Source organism: Mixophyes fleayi, chromosome 5 (genome assembly GCF_038048845.1).
Source record: "Mixophyes fleayi isolate aMixFle1 chromosome 5, aMixFle1.hap1, whole genome shotgun sequence".
Lineage (NCBI taxonomy): Eukaryota > Metazoa > Chordata > Amphibia > Anura > Limnodynastidae > Mixophyes > Mixophyes fleayi.
The window spans coordinates 235,762,204-235,774,366 of NC_134406.1; the positions used below are offsets into that span (position 1 = coordinate 235,762,204).

At 35.8% G+C, this 12,163-nt stretch overlaps 1 protein-coding gene across 1 annotated transcript in view; it reads left to right on the forward strand.

The window, feature by feature from the left end:
* Window positions 1-12,163, forward strand: part of HNF4G (hepatocyte nuclear factor 4 gamma) — a 107,332-nt gene that overhangs the window by 63,643 nt on the left and 31,526 nt on the right. The window contains exons 2-3 of the mRNA XM_075211387.1: window positions 7,918-8,089; window positions 10,838-10,932. Coding sequence (XP_075067488.1) covers window positions 7,944-8,089; window positions 10,838-10,932 — 241 coding nt within the window. The 5' untranslated portion in view covers window positions 7,918-7,943. The remainder of the gene's footprint in view (window positions 1-7,917; window positions 8,090-10,837; window positions 10,933-12,163) is intronic.

Sequence of the window (12,163 nt, forward strand, 5' to 3'; positions counted from 1 at the left end):
CAATACAATCAATATAATATATTGCCAAGCCTATTCTCTAGATAGATGCATGCATTATATACAATCGTTAGTGAATATTGTATACCCTACATCTTCCATGCTTATGTGAGAGATACCAGTGAATAGAGTTGATTTTGAAACTACCACTGGTTTTGTATATAATGCTGATGCCATATATCATATTTTAATATATATCTATCTATATTTAACTGGTGTCTCTGCTGCCTGATATTCTATTTGAGTGAAAAATTCCATTTAACTCAGTTCCTGCAAGCTATCATTGCCACTTCAAAGAAGATCAGATGAGCTGAATTAATTTAAATGCCTTCAGGTGCACTAAGGTAATTTAGGATTTAAGTCATTACATTAGAACAAAATTGCCACATGCTTTTCTTCCTTTAAACCCCATCTACCCCCCCTTCCTTGATATTCTGATCTCACAATGGACCTGAGCATTGTGCTCAGACATCTAGATAATGGCTGTACAATAGAAATGTTAACCTATTCCTGCACTGCTTTGTTTTCTGTTGCTTTCTTATGGCTCTTCAGCAAAAAATATGTAGCTAGTAGATGGGAAAGGATAATTCCTACCAATATGTGAAATACCCAATAAGGGTATCTAACAGTATTATAAACAACTGTTAGTTAAACACCACAAAACACTGAAAATCATATGAATAGATAGGCAGTTATCAAATAGAATTGCATAAAGGTGTAAATCTGCACTAAAACAATATCAACCAATCCGTAATTAGCTCCCATCTATCTAGTACAAGGTGGAAAAAAGGCCTTATTTGCAAAGCTCAAAACAGCCAAGGTGCAGCACCAGGCACATAACTAGAAATTGGTAAGTATGTACGACTCTGGAGCAAAATGGAGGTGTTTAAAGAAGCAACACACTTACTGATGGAAGGCAATGGGGAGGGTGTTCCTTAAAAAGTAGTGAGGAGGCACAATGGGGCTCCTAGTGTTGTGGAGCAGTGTACAAGGTCTTGTTGAGTAGTGAGATTTTAATTTGCAAAGGGAGTTTATTAAATTAAGATAAAGGAGAAACAGTACATTTTTAGCATAATCCCTTGACGTGCGAAAAGCTTTAATTCTTCCCTAGCTCTGAATTTTGCAAAAAAATGTAAATGTTTTTTTTTTTAATGAAAGGGGTTGGAAGAGGTTGATGATACTTTTGAATGATGCAAATGGACTTTTGATGATACTTTTGCATAATGCACCTTCTCAGATTTTTCCACCTCTTTATACACCTTGGTGAACTTGTAGATTATGGAGGCGTCCCCCAAGACAGTAGGGGTAACCTCTATGCATATTTTTTTGGCCTATACATAAGAAGTAGATCTAATAGGGACAATTTGTGAGAAACTTGGTGATTTGCGATTTGTATGCAAATGAGGACTTGCTTCTCCAAAAAAGGAAACTGGAGCGCTAAAATGTCTCTATAAACGTATCACAGATCTAGAAAGCAACTTTACCATGGCAATATAAAATCTTAGCAAGGCACGCTGTGATCCAGACATAATTTATTAATTTTATTTAGGCTAGCAAAAGTGCCAAGTTCATTGAGTGGTGTGAATTTGTACATGAAGAATTCAAAATGCAAAGCTAATAGATAAATTATCTTTACTATCTGGAATGGTAATAATAAGCCTTTTTACTATGTCAAAGTGCATCCTTGCAAACTCTATGCATGCGTGCATGTGCAATGTATAAATTGCAAAAAAATCTATATGTATGTGTCAGGGTGTTGTAATGTGTAGGTTGTTGTATATATTTGTCTTACATATATGTTTTTAGTAAATGTATATGTAGATAATGGTAACCTTAGTTCATTACCAATGTATAGTATAAAGTTGTTAGAATATGGTATAACAGAAGAAATCTAATGGGTAGACATGTAGCACTAAGAAAATAATCAAGCAATTAGTTTGGGGGAAAAGCATCTCTGTATTCAGCAACAATATTTTAGGAATACACCAGTAATAGTAGTTGTAGACCAGCAGTAGTATGTATATGCTTGTAGCTGTTCAGTAAGTAGTTATATGATATATATTTAAGATGCACTTATATTCATATGCACTTACCCCTATCTTACTCATATTTTCAGCTGATACAGGATTAGGGTATGGATCACCTCTACATGTCTCAAATTTAATGCAAATAGAAAAATCCCAAAAGACGCAGAGTCCGGTGAGCAAATCTCCCTAATGAGAGGAATATTCCAAAGTGACTGGGTTACAAATAAAACTTTTCAATGGTGTGGCCCTTTCATCTGGTTCTAATGATTACCATAAAAGCGTATGTCTAGGACATTTAAAAGATGCATTCAATTTCTGGTTGCCTTTTTAAATGAATTTGCAAAATTTAGATCAAACTGTACCAAGCGTGAGATGACCACAGAGAAGTTCAAGAATGTTGAAGGTGTTGGCACCCCATGGATACAATTCTGATGCCTTTAACAATGCCTTTGGCAAATATTCAGATATCAATGTTGAAAAATAATATTTAGTAGCCTATATCAGGGTTTCCTAAACCCAGTCCTCAGGGCTCCCCAACAGTGCAGGTTTTCTGGATCACATGTGACATAATTAGGACCACCTGTGGATCTGTTACAATGTGTCAGTCAGTAATGAATACACCTGTGCTCCAGCAAGGAGATATGGAAAACCTGCACTGTTAGGGAGCCCTGAGGACTGGGTTTGGGAAACCCTGGCCTATATTATAATGATAGTCGCAGGGGAGCGACCCTGGCTGTTCTACTGATCATTGAACAGAGGGATTTACATCAAAATTCCCCAGTGGTGGAAATCCCCTTTATCATGCATTTAGGGAAACAATACACTGTTATACAGACAGGTGTAGCAGTACTATTTTAATTGGTGGATCACAACTTTTTATCTTTTACACCTGTCCTTGTGTCTTATATTAGCTCCTTATTTTGCTACATTATTTATTTTAATTTCATTACTTTCATCAGAATTTTATTACCAGCTCCATGTTTAGGTGTTTTGCTGTTTTGCATTGTTCTGTTATTGACTTTAAAGTCTATGTTTATATTTGTTCCAATTCATTTGTATTATGTGGTATTCTTGGAAGCCAGATATCTTTTTCCTGTGTTTAGCTTTAAAATATTTAACCACATAACGATAATAACACAGACAAATGCATAATATTACGTATGCTGTACTCAGAGACATAATATTCATTCACTTATTTCAACTTGGTTAGATAATGACTTGTGTGGTTAAATAATCACTTATTTTAAATCATGTCTTGTAAAAAATGTGAATTGTGTTGGTGTCTTAGAGTACGGAATTTCATAGATTATAGCAACAGAAAAAAACAAACAAGGAAAAATTATGAGGCACAGCACACTATATGGTGTACAAAAGCCCTTACTGGTGACAGCCACCATAGGATCACCTCACGTGGCTTATACAGGACCCTGCTACTCCGGAGCTGGAGGTCCAAATAGGACATCACTGCACATGTGTCAGCACTGCTCGTCCCCACTCATGCTCACAAGAGCAAAGCACAGTCTTCTAGAGTATATTACTAGGCTCCCCGCCTACATTTTGCAAAGGAGCTCCTGTAATTGATTGTGATGTCCCTACCAGGCATATAAACTGGTGCATGACCTGATGGGGACCAAACATCACCGGAAAGAGCTGCCTACTTTCTATTACAACTAGTTAAATGCCTGTCAAAATAAAAAAAAGTGTGTTTTTTTTAAACGCCCATGCTGTCCTTCCATCAAGTGCTCAATAACAGGGGCAGACCTTATTGCACCCAATTTGACTTTACCCTTGTGGCAGGATTGATTGAATAGTTTGTCAGATGTCTGCTCAGCTGCAAAATGCTTAGTGCGGCAAAATTCACAAATACTGTTCATGAGACCACAGTTATGAGCATTAATATTTACACTCTTCATTCTGCAAACATGTTAAAATGTCATTACAGTAAAATTCTACATTCAAAGTTAGACATATTGTGCCGATCTCTGTTACCTGATCTTGAAGCGTAGACTACCTGATATTCTCTCTTGCTTGTGTTGTTGTCAGTTGGCTGGTTTCTGGAAACTTGGAGTCCTGTATTGAAAATGTGCAGAAATTGTATTGTAGTTCAAAATGTTAACAACACCTTAATGATTCAAACACAAACACAACACTCCATTATGACCAAATAAAATAACCCCCTAGTACAGGATATGTATAGACAATAAAATATATGAAAATTATTTATAATCATATACTAACATCTACCAGCCATATCTATCTAGTATTTAGCTTTCGAGTGACCGCAGAGACCACAGAGAGCATCCATGTCACCGCCACACAATACAGAGATAATACGCGCCACAAGCTATTTCATCACCTCTCCTGCCAGCCAAATCGTCCCCTCAACCATTTTTTTCAACCATCACTAGACAATTTATGACCCTCCTATCCATTTCATCACCAAGCCAGCATCTCATTTGCTACCATTCACCTACCAGACAAATAACCTCCCCTTAGCCATTTCATCACTCTCACTATTAAATTCATCACCCCCAGCCTATTCATCATCACCCTGCAGCCAATTAAGTACCCCCTCCGCCAATCCATTTTCCCCTTGCAGCCAATTCATCAGCCACCCCAAACCAATTAATTAACGCCCCTGCCAATCCATCTTTCCCCTGCAGCTATTCCATATGCAGAGACTAAATTACCCCCCCAGTCACTTCATCTTACCCCTGCAGCCAGTTAATTAAGCCCCCTAGCCAATTCATCTTCACAATGCATTCCATTAATTAACCTCCCTAGCAAATCCATATCCCCCCTGCAGCCAGTAATTTAACCCCCCTAGCCAATTCATCTCCCCTCTGCAGCCAGTTAACTATTCCTCCCTTGCCAATTCATCTTACCCCTGCAGCCAGTTAATTAACCCCCCATAGCCAATTCATAATCTTCACACCCCTGCAGCCAGTTAATTAACCTCGCCTAGCCAATTCATCTTACCCCTGCAGCTAGTTAATTAACCCCCCAGCCAATTAATGATCTTCATCCCTCTGCAGCAAATCTCCCCCCCTAGTCATGATCTCCTCTACTCCACAGCACCAATTTATCACCTCCTCCTTTCCCCTGATATTTAAAAACAGCACTTACCTTGCTATCTCCTGGACTGGTCCTCTTCTCTCCTGTACCACGCTCCTGTGCTTCTTTTTCCTGGCCTGTCAGTGCAGGCGTGGTCTGTGAGCTTAGTGTGGTCTTTTGAAATGTTATAATCTCACGAGACCACACTAAGCAGCTTACTGCATTGGATTTGATGTTAGCTGCCTGAATGGATACAGAGAGTGTCTGACTCCTGGCCGCCCCCTTGAGACCAGGGGCAACCCCAATAACTGAAAAAGCTGATCGCTGGCATTTTTTAAAAAAGTATATATACGTATAACGCATTAAAAAAAATATAAAAAAAATTGTTTAAGTGTGCAGACGCTGCGACCCCCCCCCAGGACTCCGCGCCCCAGGCTGCAGTATGATCAGCCTATTGATAGGTCAGGTCCTGCTCAGATCCTTATGTTTGTCCATTCTTCCTGCTTCTAACTCATCAACTTCAAGAACTGACGATTCACTTGCTGCCTAGTATATCCCACCTCTTGAAAGGTGCAATTGTAATGAAATAATCAATGTTATTCACTTCACTTGTTAGTTGTGTGTAGTTGTATGTTGTGGCTGATCGGTGTATACAGCACAGGCAAATAATAATATATACGGATAGATAAAACAAAATGTAAGAAATTTACACATAGCACATTAGTAAATAAATTAGACTTTATTGAGAATATATATTTGTACATGTGTTTACGTTTAATGTTTAATATATATTTGTACATGTGTTTATGTTTAATGTTCCTATACAGGAACAAATAGATGACATATAGAGCATGTGAAGAACGTTTACTATTGATTCGCTGTATTTCCATGTACTTATGTTGTACATTTATGGGCGTATTCAATTGTAAGCGTTAACGCTGAAAAACGAGCGCTCGAAAAATATTACCGTTTATACGGTAATATTGCGCGCGAAAAGCGTTAATACGGTAGTTTACTCGTGGAATTTCAGCTCGCAGCTCAGGGAGCAGCGAGCTGAAATTCCGCGAGTAATTACCGTATTAACGCTCGAGCGCTCGTTTGTTAGCGTTAACGCTAACAATTGAATACGCCCCTTAGAAAACAAAGCACGTAGGAGATAGCAATATAGATTTAAATATGCACGTCCACAAAGGTGGCGCTGTTGAAGGATCTATCGGCAGAAGTGTTGGACAGCCGGTCATGATTGTGTACACACTTACAAAATTGCCAGACATTGTTCCATCATTGAGCGTGAATTTTACGAAGTTTATAAAAACAAATCAAACAATGTGATGTGTTTTGTCACGATAAACCATGATCGTGGGAGCATACACACTCTTGCAAGATTGGTCATTTATCGTGTGAACTGCACGATAATTGCATAGGTCTGTACCCAGCTTAATAGGCTGAATCAATGAAGATAACAGATATTGCTTGCACTGGCCTTTCATTCAGAGCTTTTAGTCCTAGTGATGTCTATAGGTATAATCAGATATTGTAAATGGGGTCCTATCTAATGAATTGTATGAAATGATTATTCAACACTGATGCTATTCAATTGATGATAATAATAGGGCATTTCAATTCTATACCCTACGACCAGGGAGATGCATGATATACCTAATCCAAATAATCTCAAACTCACATGTCATATTCATGAGAATTAAATGTCAGTTGCTCTTTCATCAAAGTCTTATAGAATCTACCAATCGGGCATATGAGGAAAAATAGTATCCACCAACCTTTCACCTTAGGTTTAAAAAACATACTTGAGAAATGGCTGCTATTCTTTTTAGCCTCTACGAAAATTTGACTTGCATAACTCTAATTTAAAAGATTATAGTGTTCAAAGGAATCAAAGAAAAAAATATTTAGTTTGAGATTCAGGGATCATATTTGACTTACAAACAAATCAGGGGGAGAATTTGCTCCAGGACAATCCATGTTGTGATACAAGGGTACAAAATCAATTATTTTTTTCTTGCATGCATGGCAAAAACTGCCCGCTGTTGCATATAGCATACAAATACTGTGAAGCTTTGTTTTCACACTGTTAGGATGCAGCCACCTCCAAATGTTAAATCTGTCACTACATTTTAAATATGACCTCCATGGAGGACAACGTGGTTTTGCCAAGGTGCAAAACCGCACCTTCCACATAGATTTATTGGTAACTCACAATGAGGAGCAAGATATTTAAGAAAACTTGAAGCCATGTCTCCTATTTTGTACAACTGTGGCAGAAGGTTTTAGAGCCATGTAAAAGGCCTTGGTTTTAACCTTCTGCTCGGGATGACTCTACTTCCAATAGGGAGCAGGCAGAGAGGTACACAGTGCTTTAAATTTGCACTACTTACCTTGACACAAGTAACCCCCTTTGAAAATTGAAATGTATTGCTTTGTTGATGAATCTTACCTTTAAGTACACATATATGCCCACAATAATCACAGAAATCAAACCCTGGACAGAAACATGGTAATGTGTAATTTTTATATATGTTTCCCCTTTATTCTACAGTATGTAACTCAACTAAACAAAATCAGATTTGTTTTAATATGCTAGTAAAGCAAGGTCTTCTCTAACTGATTGGGTACACTAAGAAACCTGATATTCAAAGATTTACAAAAGCATCATAAAAAGGAAATTAGTTTTGGTATTAAGGTATAAGTATTCTTAGATAACTAAGTGGACTCCATCAAAAACATCTCCATTTATATAAGTGTATGTATGTAACTAGTAAATAATCAAATATATATAGTTGCAGACATTATGTTTTCGTTAATCTATCTGCTCTTTTAGATAGTTCTCCTGGAGAATCAGTCAACATGAGCGGTATTGAGAATGGGATCATCAGCATATGTGCGATTTGTGGAGACAGAGCTACAGGGAAACATTACGGGGCCTCCAGCTGTGATGGGTGCAAAGGATTCTTCAGACGCAGCATCAGGAAAAGCCACGTTTATTCTTGCAGGTATTTTGCGCATTCAATGTAAACATATTTCAAGGAAATACCTAATTTACAACAATCTAGGATAAAATCTTTAGGATTCCATATTTGAAACCTAAGCCCCTTAATAGAAACTACCCAGAAATAAATGGGGGTTGGACCCACCCACATACTCCACCACCTAGATATATTGGGCCTGAATCATTAAGGAAAGTTAAGCAAAAAACTTAGTAGATCTGAACCTTGGTAGAACCATTTTACAATGCAAAAGGTGCAAATTAGTTTATTATTTTGCACATAAGTTAAATACTGACTGTTTTTTCATGTAGCACACAAATACTTGATAGTTTTATGCTTACACTGACATTAAAAGTTGATCTAGGACATGCCCTACCCCAACTATAAATCTACCATCACATTTTAAATTGACCTCCCCCTCCAATGCAACATGGTTTTGCCAAGATTCAAATTTACTTTTTTTTTTGCTTTACTTTCCTTAATGAATCAGGTGCATTGTATGTAAAAAGATACATTCTAAAGATACATTTTAAATAATGTAAGATTTATAAGCTGACTAACATAGGTTGAAATGAGTACAACCAGTTATAATTAGTTACGTTGGTAGTAAGTTTGAAAAAAAAATACAGTTCCATTAGACTCAACCTTTTATATATTCTAACTGTGTTGAACAGAAAAAGTTAAAACACATCTCTGAATCAGCAATTGACAATTTAGCATCACTACAAATATGACAATCATATAAATTCCATGGCTCAGTCACCCCCAAGATGTTGGTGTCTTCCACCAATTATAAATACAGATACCATTTATTGTAAGAAATTGTTTATTGTAGGAAAGACAACAAAATGTTTTGAAATGGTGTATTGTATATCTTTGTATTGACCATGGATATATTTATAAATTGGAATTAGGTCAATGCTAATGTGCCTCTTTCCAGGGTAAATTATTTTTTTTAGCTGTACAATTGTCTGAGATGAATCACATTATATAGATAACAACAAATGGAACTACTTATTTTTTATTTCAGCCTATAGTGTATATTTAAGACCCTTTGCAAATTTTACCTGTTAGCTACCATCTTTATACTGGGGAGAGCTACTAACATCATCTGAAGATGGTGTAATCTAGCAGAAACAAACTCTGAAAGCTAGCTGGTCAGAGCTTGATATATTGGACACGACCGCAGTTCCCATAGAGGATATGAGGACTACTGATTCGTAATTTAGTAAAGGCTATATCTATGATATGTCTAGCATTACATTGTTTTTAAATAACCCTATACTAAAATTTTCCTTAACCCTGCATAAACAGCCGGATTGAAGACAAAATTATGTTTCATAAATAGGAGTTTAAGGGGTATATTTACTAAAGTTTCTAAAAAGGAAAAATAGAGGTGTTGCTCACAGCATCATATTATATTCCAGCTATTATTTATCTAGTACATTCTAAAAATGATAGCTAGAATCTGATTGGATACTATGGGCAACATCTCCACTTTTCCATTTTTGAAGGTTTTGGTAAATCTTCCCCTAAGTCTAAGTCACTGTATTCTTTTGTGATTGCCTAACACAGTTGTACTGTATGGCATTTTAATCTAAACCCAACCAGTCACATGTGATTAATCAAATCCATTCACTTACATGGAACTCACATTAAGTCACATTCAGGCACAATAAATTGAACTAAGGTACATCACAGAAACATAACTGATAAATGCAAGACTAATTGCATGCAATCAGTCACCTTGGGCTTAATTCATTAAGGAAAGTTAAGCAAAAAATTGAGTAAGTTTTCTTGCTCAAGATTTCTGGACAAAAACCATGTTGCAATGCAAGGGGTGTAAATTATTTTATTATTTTACACATAACATAAATACTGTGTGTTTTTTCATGTAGCACACAAATACGTGATAGCTTATTTGTACACTGAAATTTAAAGTTGATCTAGAAAATGCCCTAACCCAAATATAAATCTGCCATCACATTTTAAATTTACCTCCCCCCCCAATGCAACTTGGTTTTGCTTTACTTACTTACTTTTGCTTAACTTTCCTTAATGAATCAGGCCCATTGTGTTTAGTCAATATTCCTAGCCTACAAACATTTCTTCCAGGTTTTTTTTTTTTTACGGTTATTCACCAAAATTTTTGCAGCAGATCTTATGCAGTTTTAGTTGTTTTAGAATGTAATTGAATGTTGCATATTGACAACATAGAGCCTTTGGAACGAAAGTTAGAAGCAAATTATTATTCTGTTTTGCATATAAGTTAAATACTGACTGTTTTTTCATGTAGCAGACAAATACTTGATAGCTTATTTGTACACTGACATTTAAAATTGATATTTGTGTGCTACATGAAAAAACAGCCAGTATGTAACTTATGTGCAAAACAGAATACTAATTTTCGCCCCTTGCATTGTAACATGGTTTTGTCCAGGAGGCTGAAATAAGAAGTTTTTCAAGTTAATATCCTCAATGAATCAGACCCTCCCTTCTTTAAACTTGAGCCTCACTCCTTTTTCTTTTTACATAAATTCTTTTCAGTCTTTTAGATTTATCTTCAAGATCCACACTCTGAAGCTCCCATTGCTGAAGTGGCTTATATTTGTAACTTTATTTACAGCTTACATAACACATACTAAACCAATACTTAAGCAAGGGAAGGATAGCTAATCCAGGGTTTGAGAGATAGGACAGGGACCTAGCCTACTCCCATTATAATAATGCTGCGTTATTCCTTCCATTCTGTAGGTTTAGCAGACAGTGTGTTGTCGACAAAGATAAACGGAACCAATGCAGATATTGTCGTCTAAAAAAGTGCTTCAGAGCTGGCATGAAGAAAGAAGGTAATTTTAGCTGTTCTCTCTTTTTAATCTATTTATTTTCAACTTATCAATAAAAACTGACATTGTTTGTCAGTTATTTCCGTGTACAGTGCTTAAGAGCTATGCACATTAGGAACAAATGTATCCACAGAGAAGTTCTGTGTTGTAGCCAGAGGTATTAAAAATAAACAATTCTTTCCAAATGATATAAAAGATGTAGTGTAAAGCACAGAAGGAAGTCAGAAAGATAAAAGCAATTTAAAGTAAAATTTGCAGGAGAGCTTGTACTACAAATAGATTAAAGACTTCTAAAGTTGAAAAATCCCTTCAAATTAAATTATATATGGTGGTTTTATTCAACCTATAAATGTCAACCTGCTATGAGTGGGTGCCACAAATATAATATTATCACTATCTCAATTTCTGTGGAAAAAAAATGAGATATGAAATTACTTAATACGCTTCCACAAATGTGCATTCAACATTAACTTGTCCTCTTTAGCTCCATCAAGTGGAGACATTAACAGGTAATAATGAACAGAACATAGCTAATAATAATAATAATAATAATAATAATAATAATAATAATAATAATTACATACATAAATATTTATAAAAAATATAACATCCTCATTTCTTTTCTTTCTAAGAAGATGTATTTGCCACCCCCCCTAACTGGATTCAAAGTCTAAAGATTTACAGAAAAAAAATTTAAAGAGTGAATTAGTTAAATCAACTGTAATGTTTTACTTGAACACAACAAATATAAATAATACCCTATTTTTCCATGTTAGTAACTTTAGGATGATGAGTTATTTATTAACAGGTTTCTGCACAGGCACTAAGGTTTTAATTGCAAAAGATCTCATATGGTAAATTAGGTTTGGCATTTATAACAAACTTACCAAAAAGCTTTGACATGATGAAAAGTCCCTACTGAGTACGATGCATGTCTAATTGTTTTGTTAAACATGATGCAAACTATGACCAATATGTGTTTTAGAAGCAGTATCTCCCTGTTAACTAGTCATTTTAAAAAGAAACAAAGATACAATGACCATGACAATTAAACATTGTAATAGTGTAAATAAAAATAGTGTAAGATTGAAGTTAAATTTGAAAAAACTGTTATCTGAAAATGACATAATAATATGGTCTATTTTTAAAACTCCCATTTTTACACCAGTTTATCTTTATTACACTTTCATAAATACTTACTAATATGTTACAAGAGCACACGGTTACTAGAGGG